The 20524-nt window shown below is 37.7% G+C and overlaps 1 protein-coding gene across 3 annotated transcripts in view; it reads left to right on the plus strand.

The window, feature by feature from the left end:
- UVSSA (UV stimulated scaffold protein A) overlaps positions 1-20524 on the plus strand; it is a 73910-nt gene that overhangs the window by 24447 nt on the left and 28939 nt on the right. For all 3 annotated transcript variants that reach the window (XM_074992313.1, XM_074992315.1, XM_074992314.1), the window contains 2 exons: positions 5122-5224; positions 19510-19681. In XM_074992313.1, the coding sequence (XP_074848414.1) occupies positions 5122-5224; positions 19510-19681 (275 nt within the window). The remainder of the gene's footprint in view (positions 1-5121; positions 5225-19509; positions 19682-20524) is intronic.

Here is a 20524-nt window from a genome sequence, read left to right on the forward strand (position 1 = left end):
TGTTTGGATTTTTTTTAAAGCTCTTAAACTTGTCTGCCATGAGTTCCAAAAGGCATGTATTTTAGTGAAACATGCCATTTAAAATGTTAATTTAAATATATTATATATCCTTGTGAGCTAATTGGATTGGTGGTAGTTTGAGGCTGCTACTAAAACATTAATCGATTTAAAAATGGTTTCCCAAATGTACAGACCTTATTACAAATAAATAAAAATAATAATAAAAAATCCAGAGAAGCAACATTAGGGTGGATCACATTTCATAAAGCATTTATGCTGTTTGATCTGGGAGCAGTGGAAGGTCTGTATGGAATAAATGCTCATAGCTGGTGCCAGGGAAGTAGAATGTATATCAGTGATTTCTCTGGCTAAAGTAATGTTGCTGGGGAGCTCTAATCTGACTGAGTCCATTTGTAATGGAATGGAAAGGGAACAAAACTGCATAAAGGACATGATATAGATGTAATTAATTTTTCTTCATTCCACTGATGGTTTTTGGACGTAACTTGTCAATAGTCCCTCACAACTTCTAAATGTCTAACAGGGAGTAACTTGGTTATATATTTGAGAACCAAAAGGAAGATAGAAGTGCTTATTTAAAATAATAAAAAAAAACTTGTGAAGAGGGAAAAGGAGGCTTAATTCCTAATAGTTAGCTAAGCAGTTAAATATTTTTACAGGAAAACAAAATTTAATAGAAGTCCCCATTGAAATTCAAGGGTGCAAACAATAAGCATAATATTTTATGAAAATGACTCCCATATTTAAAATTTGGCATTATATGTTATGCATTGTAGCACCAAGTCCACATCTACCTTTTAGAAAATTAAAACACATAAATTCTGTTTAGTGTTTGATATACACTGCACTAGCTGAAAGCCATAATGCCCCTAAAACCTTGGGTTGCTTTTCACCTTTCATAAATTCCTGGGTAGATTCTGTACAAAAAATAATTTTCAGCTCCGTGGCTCATTGTTATTCAAACTTGATTGATCGTCGTCATTTACTCAGTGAGGAAGTTAAGTGCTCCTGTCATTTCCAAAGAGTATAATTGGGACGTTTCACAGGTCAGTGGTAGTGACAGGTTTCCCTTTTGATTAGTGTTAGACTGATAACAAAAATTACAGTTTCCTATGATTAATGTTTCCTATAGTACCTAAATTCACAGTTCATGGAATGTACCTAAACGAAGTGAATTTGCATCTGATTATGCCTTTTCAGAGTGGAGCTTTTTGTATGCTTCAAAGTTTTTGAGATCATGCAGGTATACAAGCTTGTTGCTCTGGGTTCAGTTTTTAAGGCAGCCATGTGTAACGTGCAGGTTGTTTGATGAAGGCTCTTCATAGCTAAGTTTCTCAAGCCATATAGGCTACCTCTATGCTACAGCGATCTGTCAACACAAGGTACTGTTGGAAGAGATTTTCCTGCAAGACTTCTGTTGAGAGATAATGTCCGCACACAAATGGATTGAAAGAGCAATCTGCTCTGTCGAAAGAGAAGGGCCAGGCTGTTACCTCTCTGACAGAATGGCCAACAGGAAGCTCCACAAACAGGACTGCCCAGTGAACCGGAAGCCCTGTCTGTCGACAGAGGAGGGCCCCCCCGGAGTGTCTACATGGCTTTTTGTTGACAAAAACTGTTGACGAAAGCATTATTCCTCATCGCGGAGAGGCAGAACACTGTCAGTGGAGGTGCCAAGTTTTGTCGACAAACTGTTGACAAAACACATTTTGTATGTAGACACTCCAAGTTTTGTCAATAAACCCCCGACTTTGTTGACAAAACCCTTTAGCATAGATGTAGCCATAGAGTACATGAAACAAATAAAGCAGGGGAAATTTAGTTAAGACAAGTTCTGTATTCTAAGTCTTGCCCAGGCTTTCAAATAAGTTTAATGTATGTAATTATTTGAGCTAAAGCCTCTCCAGTGTCCTAGCCTAGACAGAATGAATCTGATTGAGGCTAGATTATCAGCCTTAACTAAGTTGTGGTTTTTTTTCTTTCCTTTCTATTGCTTGCTTGCTTGCTTGCTTCATTCACCTAGTGATTGTATGTACTTTTTGCACAGGGCGCTTTTTAATCAAAAGCATACGAGTCTACTGAAATTATTTTCCTCGCACTTGTAGAACATAGCAATTAAATCTGTGGAAATTCCTATTTTTTCTGATGTTTCTGCAAAATCATCAGAAACAATTCTAGACTGAGACCATCCATGACAAGTTTTAGCTTGATGTAACTTGTTTTATAGCAAGCTGAGTTGGAAATAGGAACTTATAGTAGAAATTTTGGCACAAATATATCTCTAGTAGGGCAAACAGATAGTTCTGACTAGTTAGAAGAGAATTAATTTGTTCTTATCTCCTAAGTTCTTTAAAAAGTAGAGAAGAAAAAATATAGATCTTTGAAGCCACAAAGTTAGTAAACTAATTCTTTTTCCAGTCTCCCAACTGTTTGTAGTGTGCTGAAAGCAAAACCCTACAATATTTCTCTTTCTGAAGGCCATCTGAAAGGTTTCCTAAAAGCTTGAAGTGTCAAAATTGATACGCCTCTGTGGTAATTGACTAACCCAGTCCCTTGGGATGTTTGTAATTAGCTGTAGAGTACTTGTCCCTTTGTGTTGGAACTGTAGTTTGGGCTAAGAGAGGTCAGATATTGTATGTCTGTCTTTCCCCACCACAGGCAGGGATGAACTGCTTCTTTCCTTAAGGTGAGGCGAAATGATTGCAGTGGAAAGTGAAAAGTAATTTAAAACTCAGAGCCCTCCAGCATGCCTAGAGCATGGCATCTCCGCTGATTAGAAGCGGTGATGATGTGGCCAATGGGACATCCATGGTTATAGCTATGTATAGTTCACTTCAGGGCTGGTTTCAAACACGCTTCTGGGAATTAATATTAACCCCAAAAATAATTAGCGGACGAAAGGTGCTCTTTGGTAATGATTCACTTGATAAATCTACGTTTCTTTGGACTGTTCAAAACTTAGAAGTACAGTACAGTGTTCTGTGGAATCACTTAAGAAACAAAGGAATCATCTTGTAAATTTCACTTACTGAAGGGAAATTGCAGTATCAGCGACAACTAAAACTTTTGTGTTAGAAATGAACTTCATTGTTGCTTATTTCCACTGCTGATCAAGAAGTTTTGCTAAGTTTATTGATTTCTGATATACACAGTAGACTAAAATTTGGTTTCAAGGGTTGTTTTTGTTGTTGTTTTTTGGCTTCAGAATCTGTTTGATTTAGAGAAGCTCAAGTGTGCAGCTGTGACACGATTAGATAGAGAGATAGACAGATGATTAGACAGAGAGATAGCTGTGTTAATCTGTATTCTACCAAAACAAAAAAGCAGTTATGTAGCACTTTAAAGACTAACAAAATTTTTAAATCTTTAAAGTGCTACGTGACTGCTTTTTTGTTGTTAGATTAGTGAGTTACATTGGTAGAAATCTGCTGCGAGGGAAAATTACTGCTTCTTCCTCTGCTTTCTACAACTGGTGTTTGATAGGAATACCCGCGTGAGAGAGGTACGCGAAGCGGGGAGAAAGTTAAAAGAGGTAATTCATGGCTGGAAAAATAATGCTCGGCGATCTAATCACCTACTTCTCTGTTCCTTTTGTTTACTTCAGGGAACTTGATTGTAAGTTCTGTGGTAAGACTGCTCTTTTAATTGATCTTCTGTATGGTTTTCCAAAGTCATAAAAGCATGTGGCAAAACTACTTTAAGTCATTCATTCTGGCTGGGTCTGCTGGCAGAGCTATGCAAAATGAGCTTCTTGGGATTGCAAATGGCATGCCAAAGCTCGTTACCATAGCCCCACGAGAGTTTGGCTTTGGGAGAAGGGGGTGCCGGCACTGCAGAGGCCGTGTGGATGTGCCTCTGCCGGCTAAACCCCCTCTGTCACCAGTTCCTTTTGCCTCAGTCAGGTGCCATGAGGACTGCTCTTTCAAAAGAAGGGCCCTGCAAAGTATCTACACGTTTTCTTTCGAAAGAAGCTTTTAGAAGAAGGCGTTCTTCCTGACATGGGCATGGAAGAGTGCTTTTGAAAGGAGTACCGTGTTCTTTCAATTTACTTTCGAAAGAACACTTTTTGTGTGTGTACAGATGCTCTGTGGGATCTTTCAAAAGAGCCTCCCCTACTTTCAGAAACTCTTTTGAAAGAACTTGCTTTTGTAAATGCAGCCAAACACAGTCTATGTTCCCATACTGATAGGCAGTGGAGGGCCTTGGTCTGTTGAAAAGAATTGTTCCTAATTTTCGCTGCATTCTTTATATGACCATCTATCTCCAGAACAAAATATTGCAAACAGTACACCTGCTGGCTTTTCAGAATGGCTGACTTTATTGGGTGTGTTAGGTTGAACATGGCTCTTTTAAAATTGTCTGGTCATCATCCTCAAAACAGGGAAAACTGTGGTGAATGTGGATACTCTCTTAAGAGTAATTGGGTATCCTGTAATAATGATCTTATTTTTAGGTCCATGGTGTCTGGGGACTGTTTTTATTTATGTAATATAAAAGTAAAATTTAATATGATCACTTGGCAACATGCCTCAATAAGTGCAAAAACAGACTCCATGTCTGCCAAGAAGTAGTACTACAGTTAAGTGGCATAGCATTAAGACAAGTTTGAATGGTTTTGATATTATGAGAGTTCAGATTGTTAGCCCATCCTTTGCTCATCGTATTTGGTCTGTTTTTGTGTTGGGGAGGAGAAGCCAGTGGGTGATCTTGCATAACTTATGCTGAATGAGTTGAACCAGCAAAACTAAGAAAGGCAGTAACGGAGCTCTCACTGCTCATTGTCAGGATCTTAATGTTGTTTTACCATTTTTTTTCTTTTTTAATTTTATGGTTTCACACTTTCTCATACTTCACTAACTCTGTGTCTTCTGATGGATAAGAGGACCTTTAAAGAAGATCTCTCTTAGGCACTGAAGATGGCTTTAGAGATGAAATGTAAAACAAAGGTCTAATCTTAGATGGTGATTAAATACATTATTAGAGAAATACTTTTGGCTCAGAAGAGTCTCAGTAGTGGGCTGTCTTGCTGTCTGATAGTAATTTCAATATGAAGGAGAGAAAAAATAGCCTCACTTTCTCTTCTTTTTTTTTTTCCTGGAGATGAAAGTCTCCGACAGTGAAGATGATGAAGATGAATTTGTGGAGGTCCCTGAGAAGGAAGGTTATGAACCCCACATTCCAGACCACCTGCGTAAGGAATATGGTAAGTTTGCCCAGCTGCGCAGAGCTTTATCCCTGCAAGTTACTGCTGCAGGAAAGTAAATAAACAGTCATTATGAAGTAATAAAGTGATCAGTGGTGTGGGTAATCTGTCCGGCTGCTGTGAGGAAGTCATTACGTAGATAGGGGGCAGTGATTGGTTCTAGATAAATAAATACTTTCTAGAAGGAGAAGCAACTGAGTCCTGGAGCTTATTTCATTCAGCCATGTTCCACTGTACTTTAGAGACGTAAGCTGCTCTATATGTGTGTGTGCATGTGTACCCAAAAAGGATATTTATTTACTCATAATAAAGTGGTAGAAGAGTATAATTGTAAACCACCATGGCTGAGAAGTACTGAGGACAGTTTGCTGAAACCAGATAGAGCTTTGTGCTGCTAGCTGCAATTATAGCATCTTCAGGCACACAGCCGCGTAACACCCTGAGGCTGGTTAAATGTGGCTCACAGTCTAGCCTCCCTTTCCAATTTGGGTGTCATTTTAACAAAAGGTTAAGTGGAGCTCGACCTCTCCATACTTCGTTGTAAAACAAAAAAGCAGTTCTAGACCACTTTGAAGACTAACAATATAATTTATTAGGTGATGAGCTTTCGAGGGACAAACCCACTTCTTCTGTTGTCCCAGGAAAGCTCATCACCTAATAAATTAAATGGTTAGTCTTTAAAGTGGTACAGGACTGTTTTGTGAAAATACAAACTGATATGGCTACCTCTGTGAGGCTCTATTGCTTTGTTGTAGTGTGTTTCTAAGAAAATCCTAGATGACAGAATGTAATCTTGTTCTTGTCTGCTTCATTTAAATTTATCTATCCCTTTTTTCGAAACACATTCAAAACCTTTTTGAAAAAAATAAGTGCTTGTAAAGTGTACCTATCAAGTTGACAGGTGAGTTACTGCAAAAAAAAGTTGATCTTAAGAAGTTAAATTCCAGAACATTATTCCTTGTCCTTCTAAAGTAATGCTTAGTAAGTGTCTGGAATTTTACTTCTCTGTAACAATCTGCATTTTAAAGCTCAGTAGTTTTTGGCATAGAGGGGAAATGATGCTATTAAATAAAAGTTAAAAATCATTGGTGGTATACCAAAATTTTTGTTCCTGCTTTACATTACTCCTGATCATGAGACTTCTGTGTAATTCTAGCCATAGGGAAGTTAGTCTGCAGCTTTTAAAGGTAGAAAGCCAAATATTTTTTCCTCTTGGTAATACAGTAGCAGCTTTGCTATCCAACTTGTTGGGGTTTGGGGGGGTGCCAGTTATTAATATATTCTAGTTAACTAAGAGTTACACATACCAATGGAATACTGGTTTTCAAAGAATGGATAAAATATAAAATAGTATATAGGTACTCACCAGTCTAGTAGTAGTACTGCAGTACAGAGTGTTTGGTTTCTTGAAGCACTTATGTGAATACAGTACCTGCAAATTTTTGTGTACAGTAGATTGTTTCCTAATACTACAAATTAGGATGAACAGTGCAAGGCGTATACTGAGACCACTAAAACTATACTGATCGTAATGTAATATTTCTTTGATTCAGAAGGTACATCAGGATTTTTGCAGTGCCTCATAGTCATCATTGTCAACCTCAATTATCAGTGTAGATGAAGAAGGTGATGAGAGGATGAGAGAATGAACAAACCACAGTGACATATATTAATGACATCATTTAATGCACTACTGCAAGGTGCTCAAATACTTCATAGAACAGAATAATCAGTTTCCTGTTTCTTGTAAATAATATACAGTAAACGTTTTTATATCTGGCATTCTATCATCCAGAACTCTCAAATAACTGGTATTTTAACCATAAGTAAATTTTAGCTACCTTTTTATAAGTGAAGTGTAGTGAAAGTTAATACAAATAAAGCAAATAAGCTTACAGTGTTCAATACACTGTTGGTGCTGTTGGTCAATAAAGTATTCTGCATACATTTATGTTTGTTTCTTAACATCTAATCTTGTTTTTCTTTAGCATTATGTATTGCTAGATATGTCTCTCCATTATCCAGAATATTTGAGTACGAGGACCCACCTGGTCCCAGGGCTGCTGGATATGAAGGAGTTTACTGTAGCTAAAGAAAAGAGGTACAGTCTTCTGCCTCTTTTAACTGAAGAACCAAATGCCAGTATCCTTCTCCCTTCCTTCCCATGTGCCCCTCCACCTTCTACTCCCCATCTTGCAATGATAGGTTGCGTATATGAATCTGGGTAAAAGTGAGGGGAAGGGACATAGGATGAACTTCATGTTGTTTGATTTCTTTAAAAGTTTCTTCCTACAAATTAATATTTCTTTTGTGTTCATGAGAGAATATGGGCTCCTTCTTTGGTGGCTTAAAATTGGTGCTTTAAGCCCCCAATTCAAGAAAGAATCCTTATTCAGAAAAGCACGATGGGATGGATGCTTTTTAACTCACTTGGCCAAATTCTGCGCTGTTTCCTTGGTGCAATTAACGTTTAATGTAACAGTCTTCAGTGGAATTACTCTAGATTTATGCCAGTGTAACTGACAATTGCATTTGCTCCACCGAGTTCAAATCTTGTTGGATTTGTATTTTTAATCAATAGATTTCTAAAGATCTCCCAGTTACGTGTTTCATATTTTCTAAATCAGAAAAGATTTTATCAAAGCTAGTATGTGTGCACCAAAAGGCCAAATTAGCATGGCCTAGATTTTTAAAGGCATTTAGAATTGGTCATGTTCAGTATCACCACACCTATGTCTCATTTTAGAAAGAAATCTAGGTACATAGAAGCGAAAATTCCATCGACAGTTGATAGAGTTTAAATGTTTAAGTGCCTAAATCTCTTTTGAAAATGAGACATAGGCTCCCAAATCAGTTAGGTGTTGTGGTGCGAGTACATCATTGCCTAAATACTTTAAAATATCTGTGACTTAAACAGTAAATCACATGCATAATAAAGCTGTATGGTGTGATAGTGGGAGATTCAACTGTGGTAGAAGGTTTGAATATTTAACTAAGTATAGATATTTGTTTATTTCCAGATGCAAAAAACTCACCATTGTCCCTAGAGAACTCTATTGTAAGCAATTGAATTATCTCAACTTTATACAGCTGAAGTGTTATTTTACTAGCTTTGTTTTTAAATCATCTGAAAAGCTTTGCATATAGGAAACAATGGGATTTTAAATCTCAGTTCAAAAATCTAATACGTCTGGAATATTTTAACCACAGTTTATGACATGCTCAGTTTTAAATATCTTCTTTCTGTTCAGAACAATATAAAGTCTCCTCCCCCCAACTGAATAAACAACGAAAGTCGAACAGCTCCTTAAATTAGTCATATGGCCTCAAATTAACATTTTATGTTGTGTAATAAAATAAAGATGTAATATGCAACCTCTGAAATTTATAAACTGGTAATCTAAATGTCACATCAGAAAGTCAGTTAATTTTCTTCCCTTTTTCTTTGGGAAAGGGAGAGTATTTACCAGTAAATGAATTTCAAGTTCAAATACCATTTGAGTTACAAATCTCTTTGTTCCACTGAGAACTAAAACATTTGAGCCAAGGGAAAATTTATGTTGGAAAGACTATACAGGTATAAATGTTGCAATCTCAAAGTTTCAACAATATTTAATGGCTAAAACAAGGATTTTTATCCTGGGTTGGGGATTGGGGGTGGAACAGACAAGTCAATTTGAATCTTCATTTGTAAGATGAAATGTAAATTTGTTAAAAGAATTTAGGTGATTAGGTAACTGAAGTGTGAAGATATAACCCATTAGGGGTGTCATGCCAAATTAGCATTACCAGGCTATTAATGACCTCCCATTTGTATAATTCCTATTTATACTTGCACCTGATATCTGCATTGGGACAAGGGGCTAGCCAGTTTATATTATCACAGAATCATTCCTGCCACTATGGATGTAGAGGCTCTGACGACACCACCACCACCCCTGCGCCTCTGCTCTCTGATTTGCTCACCTTGATAATATTGTTCTGATTTGTCAACCTTGATTACTATTTTCGGTTCTCTCTGCCTTAAATATTGAGTCTGTTCTGGTATGGCTGTGGTCTGAAGAAGTGGGTCTGTGCCGCAAAAGCTCATCACCTAATAAATTATTTTGTAAGTCTTTAAAGTGCTACTTGACTGCTTTTTTGTTTTGATAGTATATAGAGTAGCACGGCTTTCTCTCTGTTACTATTCTAAATGTAAGATACTTATATAGTAAGACACCCGAGATAGTGTTTTCATCTAGAAAAGAGACATGGAATCAAATGAACAGGAATTAATACAGAAATTTGCCAGTATAACTTTATTAGAATTGGTTTTGATTAGGACTGTGAATTGATGGCAGTTAACCCATTGGATTAATTTAAAAATTTTGATTAAAAATTGATTGTGATTAATCAAGGTTTTAATCGTACTGTTAAACATCAGAATACCAATTGAAATATAATAAATATTTTGATTGTTTTTCTAAATTTCCAAGTATATTGATTTCAGTTACAACGCAGAATACAGAGTATACACTGCTGACATTGCAAATTTTTGTAATAAAATAGTATAATGTAAAAGAATAAACAGAAGAAAAATATTTTACAATTCACATCATACAAGTATTGTAGTTCACTCTCTTTATCATGACAGAGCTACTTACAAAAGTATATTTTTTGTTACGTAACTACTCAAAACTAAAACAATGCAAAACATGGAGTCTTCATACCCACTTAGTCCTACATCTTGTTCAGCCAGTCACTCAGAAACAAACTTGCTTATGTTTATGGGGGAAAATGCTGCCCTTTTCTTATTGTATAGGTCAGTGGGAGTGATGAAATGAGGCATACTCTTCTGACCATTTGCAGATGAACATGAGTTTTTTTATGCTATGTGTCTTTGAAGTGCCAGAAATGATCCCAAGAGTGATGCCAAGTTTAGAGACATGGAGGCAGATGCCATTGTTAGTGTGGAATGACATAGAGGCTGTGTCTACACTAGACATAGAAGTTGACCGCTGATATGCAATTTTAGCTACGCTAGTTATATAGTTAAAATCAACTTCTCAGTGGTTGACTTCAGTGTCCGCTTACATGGAGAAGGGTCGACAGCAGCGTTTCTCCTGTCAACCTTCCTTAATTCTTGCTGCTCGTGAGGAGTTGTGGGGGGGTCAGCTTTGGCCCCAAGAAGCGCCATTTTGCGCATGTGCAAAACGAAACCATGATTGGGCCAATCTTCCACAGTAGTGTGGATCTAAGCAAGGGAGATATAGAACTGAATGTTGTCTGCATAATGCTAGAACTTCAGTCTATGTTGTCTCGTCACCTCCCTTTGTAGCGATGATAGCTTAATAATATGGGGGGAGAGGACTGGACCTTTAAGACTCCCCAGAGGTGTAGGACTACTTTCCCTTATGGAGTCTTTGGATTTCAGATAGTTCTTTGCAAGAACTTCTGACAATTTTTATTTTATTTTATTTTAGGTTCAGGAATCACGAAAAGATTTTTTTTTTTTACTCTGTTTATATGTAGTTGGCTTTCCTTAATGGTCTCAGTGAATTAATTTTTAGACACTGGGTCCCTCCTTTGTCTTCAGAGTTTCAGCTTCAAATATAGTCTTATGCCTGAAGCCAGAATTGCCCATATTTTGATAGTTTTCTTGAAATTTCTGAACAGCATAAAGAAAAGGCCTTCATTTACATCTACATCATGATTATTTTAACAAAAATGCACAGTATCTCCTTCTGCTTGTTTAAGTTCAGCAGTAGCAAAAATGAGAATATTCTGTATTCAGCTTTATCCACACCTTACAATTGTAGGAAAAAATTAACTGAACCATATTTAGAATCCTAAGGGCTGCATTTAGTGTTGGTTTTCTCTCCCTCGCAGACCATGCCCTTGCTATATTAGATATATGTGTTTTCATTAAATTCATCCAGCTTTTTTTTCTTCCAAATTTAATGAACTGGGATAAGAGAACTGTCCCCTCTTCCTTTTCATTGTCAGATTCAGGAAAGCACATGCTTAAGCTCCGGTCCAACAGGGATGCTTTCGTGAATCAGGACCTCAGTCACTAAAGGACTGAACATTCTCCATGTAATTCAGTAGGTTTGTTTACCTGATAACACAGTCCTGATATGTTGTGGATCATGAGTTTCATTCTTGAAATCGGGACTTCCATAACTTGTAATCCTTATTTTTCTTCAGTTGATGTAGCTGTATTGCAGAATTCAACATCATTCTTCCCATGCTCAGTTATTCTCTTCAGTGTACCTTAGGAACTGCACAGGGGAAATCTCAGTTCCTTTAAAGCACCAGAGTGTCATTCTTCAGAAACTTGGAGAAAACCGAAGTAAACAGAAAACATTAGTATTCATAGTCTCATTCTCAGAATTTCAACTCAGTACCAAGACCTGCAACATTAGCTTTAGACCAAGCAGTCCATTAGGTTGAATGGAGACTTTACAGGCAATTATTGACTTCTATAGGGTAAAAAACCCAAAATAGTAAATATAGAGTGAAAACAGAATACAAGACAACATTACCCCCTGCTTTCCATACCTTGCAAAACTTAGAGGAGCTTCTTTCCCCTTATCAGAGGACAATGATACTAACAGAATTCATGATTTTCATTCAGAATATAGAATACCTCTTATTAAACAAGCATATTTTTCTTAAAAAGGAAATATAAATACTTGTGTTACATTAGGATTAAGTTTTGAATTTTAAAAAAAATTCAAAATTGAAGAATAAGTGAATAGTTGAGTGAACATTAATGAAATAATACTGCCATTAAAAATTATTTGTCAAGAAATCTGCCCAGAAGTGATATTATTCAAATGACAACCTTTAACTTTGACCCACTACATACCAAAAAACTTAAAATGTTTTTTCTCAATGCAAGTGACTGTTAGACATATTTGATTAGTTAATTTAAAAGTAAAATTGGTATATTATATTAACACAGTAAAATCATATTCTGATGAAAATATCCTTTTAACATCAACTCATAAAAATACAACATATTGTCATTATAAAATGTACCTAAGAATTGACTATATAGTTAACTTTGAATGTTTAAAGAAACATGTGAATAAAAGTTTTCTACTCCTAACTAAATGTTGTAGTTGTTTATCTTTCTTGTATATCTGAAGGAGTACATCATGAAAATCTCTTGTACATAAACAAAACAAGCCAGCCGAAACGTAGCACTTTCAAGACTAACAAAATAGTTTATTCGGTGATGAGCTTTTGTGGGACAGACCCACTTCTTCGGATCAATTTCATTTAAAATACAAACTGACTTTTATGTAAGTACACTTATACAAGTGAAATTGATCCGAAGAAGTGGGTCTGTCCCACAAAAGCTCATCACCGAATAAATCATTTTGTTAGCCTTGAAAGTGCTACATTTCTGTTGGTTGGTTTTGTTGGAGTACAGACTAAAATGGTTACCTCTCTTACTCTTGTACATAAGTTCCTTCTGAAATCGGTAGTCCCTTCCTCAAGTTGATGACTACATTTATCTGCCGCTGCAATTCATAGATGTTGACAGCGCTGAATACTGTGCACAACACAATCAGCATCTTATAGGTTCATCCACAGGATTAATTTTACAAGGTGACTGCTTATGTGCACGTTAATAGGATGGCAAAATTGTCACAGAGCAATCATGCTAAATGTAGTAAAAGATGTAGGTTCTGTGGGATATAGTGTGTAAAGTCTTGCTATGCTCTAGTCCTAGACTAGAGTACAAATGGGGTCAGAGATAAATTTATAATAGAGTTAAGATTCTAATTGCTAGCATGTCTATAATTGTTTTGTCAGTTCGCATAAGATGTGTAATGTAATTTCATTTCTGTAGTTAATTACCTTAACTATTAATTGCCTTTTTGTGGCTTACGATTTTTAATGTGCCGTTATAGCAACCTGAATGAAAATTTGTGCATTATATGGGGAGATGGTAGTGACCTTTATATTTACCTAATGCTTTCCATTATAAAAATATTCTTGCAACCTTTTTTTCAAGAAGCTCTATGTTTGCAGTAGCACAGTTTATGTGAAGCATTTGTTTTATCATCCGTATAAATATCTTGCTTGCACTCAGTCCAGGAGTCTGCACCCTGCGGCTCCGGATCCACATGCAGCTCTTTAATGATTTCTTTGTGGCTCCCAGTGCTGTAATTGTGAAGTAAAAAATCCATGCACATCACTGATTATTTTTGATAAATGGTGAATGTCTAAAAGCCCCAAAATGAGCAACTCATAGCTAAATAGCAAATTCATATATAAATAGCAAATGATATGTGATCTCAAAATATTGACTCCCCCTAGCATCTCTCAGGGAGAGAGAAGTTTCAGGAGTGAGAGTCAGAAAGACAGCAGTACAAATACACACATAAAGTGTGAGGTAAGAGAATATGTAAAAAGTGTGTGAATGTCCCGCAGTAAACATTTATCACATTACAAATCATTCTGTATGCGCTGTTCTTAAAATAAGGGTTACAAAATATATGGTGATATGTTATTTATTAAGGACCACCTCATATTCACATGCATTGCAGTTCTTGAATTGAGGTTTTTACCAAATTGGGAAAAATGGTTCTTGTTGTTTTGACAGAATTATATTTCTAACCTCCTAGCAACTTCAAACAGACACTTTAGAATTTTTTTGTTTCGTTAGATGGTTTTGTCAAATAGCTCAGACACCTGTAGGAGTAGAAATGAGGCCAGAAGAAATAGAAGCTACTGAGCTTCCCAAAGCAATGTACAATATTTGCTTCTATCCCTGGAAGGCTCAAGATATTGTTAAACCATTTAAAAATATTTTTTAAAAGCTGTTGTGCTTTTTTTTTTTCAGTCACTTTTAGAAACTTTAAAAATCCGTTTCGTTTTTCCTTTACCACAGAGGTCTGTATTGCCTTTGGTGGTGGAAGGATGGGAAACATGATCCCAGTAAAGCAGTTTAAAATAAAACACACTCTAAAACACTTATAAATAAATTTCTGATTATACGTCATGTGATATGATTGTAGCACCTGTTAGCGATAATCTGCATAATTAACTCAAAGGATCTTCTCTCATGAGCATTGGAACCCTCATAAAGAAGAGAACCTTTTTAATACATTATCACTTGGTTATTTGTTTACACACTGTGGCTACATCTACACTAGCAAGTTTTTTCGAAAAAGCCAGGATGATTTCGAAAAAGTACTGTGGCGCATCTACACACACAATGCATTCTTTTGACATTAAATTGGAAGCACGCAGCACTTTTTCCAGTGGCCCTCTTTCTCTCCCAGATGAGCACCTTTTTTTGAAAGATTCTTTCAGAAAATAACATGTGTAGATGCTCCAGGTGCCCTTTTTGCAAAAGAGCAGTCCTCCTGGCACTGATTTTTTTGATCCCTGGCTAATTCTTTCGAAGAGTGGGGGCTGTGTGGATGCTCTCTATCAAAAGAGCGGATCGATGTTTTTCAATCCACTTTTTTGTGTGTGGACAAGCTGTTTTGAAAAGTTTTTTCAGAAGATATCTCCCAGAAGAACTAGCCTATGTGTATACATACACTGATATTTTAGACTGGCTTCTGAACCACTGAAGACAATGTAAAAAATAAATATTATAGTGCTCCAGGAAAGGTGCAGCCCATAATACTTGTTTATATTTGGTCTTCATTTTTTCAATTAAATATAGGTGAATCTGAAATAGTTAGATTGTCTAAATCCACACAGCTGAGGAAACCTGTGCACACTCTTTCCCGTTTGTTTCTCGGAATTTTGGCTGAGGGGCTTTTATCTCCTCCTAATCCCACCATTTCTGTCAGGACATAATCTCTTTCTCAAATTTACATTTTAATTACAAGGCCAGCTGAACTAGCTAAAATCAATAATGTCAGCATTCAGCCGCCTAACTTTCAGTTGAAACCCCAGCCTCTCTATTTCCTACTATTGATTTATCTCTTGAACACTGTCTGCTTTATTGCTTCAGGCAAATAGGTGCCATTTGGCCAATTTAAACAAAAAGGAGTATTTGGGCATCTTTATGATTCTTTCTAAAAGCAGATGATGGAACAAATTTGAGCTCAGGTACTGTACTTCTGCTAGATGACACAGGGAATAGCTGAATTCTGTAGAGGAATTTTACTTCTAAAATTACATTGTGTCTTGTATTTATAACAACAAAGATAGAGGTTTTATCTGTCCAGTGAATTCTGTGTGCTTTATCTTGTCACCAAAACTTACTTTTATAAACAAATGTTAAAATGTGTACATTTATAACAGTATTTGTTAATATTATAATAATGTATTAATGTAATAATGTATTTACCTTTCAATGTTTAGTCACCTGTTAATGGAGTAAAATAACAAATCTGTGAAAAATATTTTGTTCTTACAGGAATTCTGAAGGGTTGCATTGACTTTCTGATTGATTGAATGTATTTAAATGTCACATTGCCTTCTTTCCCTTGTGCATGTATGTGTGTGCACACCTGTCTAACTCAGTATGATAAGTGAGTGATTATAGTTTTCATATGCAGTGAAGGAATTCAGGATCTTAACTAAAGTTTTTTGGAATGAAGTTAGGAATTTTTGTGTTTTAAAATATCATTTCCCTCCCTTCAGTATAGAACTGCTAATCATTTTTTTAATGTTAGCCATGACTGGCATATATTGCAAATAAAGTTGATGATAACTGTGACTTTAAATGGGGCATTCAAAAAGCCCATTTCCTTCTACATTCAAGCCATCACAAATTCTTCTGAGCTAATCTTCTTCATACCAGAAGGTTTGTATATTATGACTAATTGTGTATTTTAAAGGAAGTTTTAGCTAGAGCAGTTAAGATTTGGGGAAGTAAAATACCCTTATAACTGGGAGGTATGTCTACACTACAAGCATTGCACCTTTGCACCTTTAATGCTGCAGCTACGCCACTATAGTGTACATCCTTATTATGGTGATAGAAGGTTCCCCCTCCCCCCCCATTGCTTTAGTAAATCTGTCCTCATCAGAAGCAGTAGCTAGCTTGATGGCAGTATTCTTCCATTGACCTAGCTGGATCTACAGTGGAAGTTAGGCAGCAGTGAAGGTAACTTCAGTTTCTTACAGGTACTGGTCCTACTGCAACTCCCTGTCCTCTTGGGAAGATTGGGGGTGGGGTTTGCAACAGGACAGTACCTGTAAGATATTTAGGTGTTGGGTGGACTGTGGGGCACTCCGGGAATGGCGTTGGGGTGGGGGCTGAGGACAAGGGGCTGGGGTGTGCAGAGGAACTGAGGAATGTGGGGGTGCAGGAGTCAGGGCATGGGTATGTGTTGGTGGCTCAGGTCAAGGGGTTTGGGTGAGTGTGGGGGAGCTTGGGGCTGAGAGTATGTCCACCATGCTACAAAGTTGCTGGATCCCTGGGGCAGCAGGGACCACGCTGCCTGTCTTCTGGATGGTAGGGTCCATGCTGCCTGGCTGCCCAAGCATCAGAGCTGGAGCCTGTGTGCACTGTGGTCATGCAGACACATGTGCTGGCATCATGCCAAGCCTAGCCCCCAGCCAGCCAGCCTCTTACAGGAGCATCACACCAGGACACACTGGCTTACTGTTACCTTTGGGATTAGGTCAATTTAACTGTACTGCACTGGGTCTGAAATTTTTCACAGCCCTGAGCAACATATCTAGAAATTTTAAGTGTAGACCAAACCATCTTTTATAGTTGGATTGGTTGGGGTTTGGTTTGGTTGGGGTTTGGTTTGGTTTGGTTTGGTTGGGGTTTGTTGACAGTCTTCCTTCAGTTACTACTGTTGATTATGATAAAACTTAGAGACGGAAAGCATGCATATTCCCTCTTTGTCTGTAAACCCTTACACTCCTGTATAGATTCTTTCAATGTAATATTAAGTGCTCTTCTTCTTAAAGTGCTTGCTCATGTCTGTTCCAGTGTAGGTGTGTGCTTATCTTGTGTACCGCCAGCAGAAAGTCTTTCCTTCAGTTTTTTTCGGTCGGGTCAGTTCTAGTGTCTCCTGGAGTTGTGCCCTTGTAGCACCAATACATATGTCTCTGCTGCCCCACTCCCCTTCAGTTCCTTTTGCTTGACAGTCACTCGATCTTCTGCTCAACCTTCCATTCACACAAGTACTCAGAGAACTGCCTCCTTAAGGAACATCTTAAGTCTCTGGTCTCGAAGAGTAAAAGATATATGTTAGTACAGTAAATTCATCTCCATCAGCCCTGGGACCAGAAGGTTGCCAGATACGCAAATATTCTGGGTAATGGAGAGGTATACCTAGCAATGCAGAACACTAAAGAAAAACAAGGTGGGATAGTAAGAAACCAAAATGTACGCAGAGTACCTTATTTACCAACAACAGTAGCACTGCACAGTGTAAACTTATACATACTGTATTTGCTTTATTATTTGTATTTACTTTTACTGTACTTTACTTTACTTATGGAAAATGTAACTAAAATTTACTTATGGTTAAGATGCCAGTTATTCGAGAGTTCCAGATAATAGAATGCCAGATATGATTGTTCCAAAAAAAAAGGAAAAAAGACAGTTCAGTGATGGGTCTTCACAATGTTCCTTTAGAGGCTACTCAGCAGTCTGATAAACTTGCCTTCTTAATACTTAGCCTCTATTTTCCTCTGCTCAAGTTCACCACATTAGTCTTATCACTACCCTTGTCTAGTTTGTTTTCAGTAATTTTTGCAGTGCTCATGTCAAAGCACTGAATTTTTATGAATTTTTACATAGGATTTTTTAGGCAGTGGGTCAAAGAGTCATTATTCAATGCTCAGATTAAGAAGTGGAAGGGAAAATAATAGGAGAGCATGTGCTGCCATTTTACAAATGAAAATGGGATGGATAACAGGTGGGAAAGACATCAAGCAAGATGAAGTCTGCAACGGCTTGCTCAAAAATTCGTTCCTATGGAATGAAAGGTTTTGTTGTTTTGTTCTTAGCTGTTTCTACTTGGGTTTATATCTCTTTTAAAGCTTCTTAGTTTATTTGTCTTAAAAGTGAAAATGTAAGCTATTGATTAGTGCATGGGAACAGATCTCCCTCTAGTGGCTGACCCTCAGAGAATCAGCACTCATGACGGCTGCCTGTTAATGAAGTTGCTGTTTTAGTTCGGCAGGTAGAGAGTTATGTTTTCTTTCTGTCTAATCAAAACTAATTTTCACTTGTCTTACCTGTCGTCTCTCTTTCTGTGTAAAACAATTAAATTGTTCCCATCACTGCAGCAGCTGAGTTTTTAATGTTGAAGATCTTGGTCGGTTTATTCTTCAATAGTGTCAGATTGTCATAAGGATACGACTTTGATGGGCATGCTGTGTGCCTCTGTGGGCACTTAAGTAGACACTTTGTCTTTGAAAGTAAAGAATATTCTTTTTTTCTGACCCTTACCTGTGGAAGAAAAGATTCCAGTAGATTTTATCTCTTTTGAGAATAAACTAAAGGATCAAAACTCTTTAAATTGTCAGTGGAGTTGCTTCTCCTTTTGCAAAATGCTTAGGAAAAGAGATCACACGTTCAGTCCTTGTAAAGCCTGTTCTGTGTGTCTGAAGGTCAATTGGCAATTGGGAATCACCTGGTCAGAGGAAAACCTCGAGCCACACACCTCTTTCTTACTGGCCAGGATCCCTAATGGTGGTGGTGGTAGAGTGAAGGTTGGTGTTGGGCCTGCTGTGTCAGTTCTACTCCACTAATGGATATCTCTGCATTGGAGTTATCTGCCTGTGCCCAGTTTAGGTCTGCTTTGCCCATGGAACATTCTACCAAAGCAGCTGCAGCGCAGAGGAGCTCATATTATTCAGTCTTGTTTTCTTTCTTCTGCAGCTCTGCAACTTCATTTTTGTGCATGTCTGTATTAGATAGGGAACTTATCTTCAGCATCACTAGTGGTTACTTTCACTTACTACTCTGCCTTCGATTGGCGGTGAATATGGTACGGAATCTGAAGGGGCTGACTTGAGAATAATACCAGCAACTCTCATGCCAAAAAATAAAGCAATTTGGGTATCTTCTTTTCAGTCTTTTTTTCTTTCTTGGTCGGATAATACAGTGTCATAATGAGGCTCTACTCTTGATATGATAATACCTGCTTGTACAAAGATCATAATATTCTTACAGTAAAAATAGTGCTGTGTCTACTGGTTTTTGTCAGTAAAATGCTGTTGATACCATTGCAACAAAAAATAGTGACAGAGCCACAATGTACCTTTGCTAACATTACTAAAGACCCTGGTGTAGTACTAAGACTTCTTTTTAAAGGCTTTACTTTCCTGCCCTAAACATGCTATTCTTTTTGCAGGATTAGAGCCCCCATCACCTCCGAAAGCATTAGCAAAAGGAACAGTAATGAGGCCAGCTTTGCTGTGCTCCCGGTCAGAAAGGATTGAAGACGAACTTGATCCAACCTGTGCTGCTGCAACTTGGAAACTTGTCCGAGATAAATTGCCCAAGTTACCACCCATAAACACCAGGTCATGATCATTTTACTGATTTTAGAATCATCACTGTGATGTTCCTCAGCTCTGTTACATGCAAAAGAACTCTGAAAAAGTACACCCAGAAATGGGGTAAGCTAGAAGAGGTACCAGAGGTTCTCAAACTGGGAGTTGTGACCCCTCAGGGGTCACAAGGTTATTACTTGGGAAGTCACAAGCTGTCAGCCTCCACGCCAAATTCTTCTTTGCCTCTAGCATTTATAACTGTTAAATATTAAAAAAAAAGCATGTTTAATTTATAAGAGGAGGCTCATACTCACAGGCTTGCTGTGTGAAAGCTGTCGTGAACACAAACGTTTCAGAATCATTAGATTAGGCTACAAAATATAATTTATCTGTATTTAGAATAATTCTTTTATACCCAGTCGTACAGGTTCATGCACTCACTGGTGTGGTGGTTCCCGCTGATTTATCTAGGAATTAGCTCTTCCAACCCTGGAGTGGTCCCTGTTGAACAGTATCTTCCCTCAGTTATTTGTCTTCTGCACTACTTCACGTCCCATGTCCCTTCCATCCCACAACATCTCTTCTCTTGCAATGCTGCCCTGCAGTAGTGCTCCCTCACTCCTGGATCTTCCCCTCCCAGGGATCCCCTGCACCCACAGTGTCCAATGCGTTCACCACTTGCCATTTGGCAAATGGGACACTGTGGTGTGGTGATTCTGACTCTGGAGCCCACATGCAGCTCTTGGAGCCTTCAAATGTGGCTCCTCCTAGAGCTGCCTGTGAGGAGTGCCATCTGCACACTCTGCGCACGCACCCTACCACTTGGTGGGAGAAGTGTGTGGTGGCAGTGGCGGCAGTTCTGGCACACCTGGT

This window comes from Carettochelys insculpta, chromosome 4 (genome assembly GCF_033958435.1).
Source record: "Carettochelys insculpta isolate YL-2023 chromosome 4, ASM3395843v1, whole genome shotgun sequence".
Taxonomy (NCBI): Eukaryota; Metazoa; Chordata; order Testudines; family Carettochelyidae; genus Carettochelys; species Carettochelys insculpta.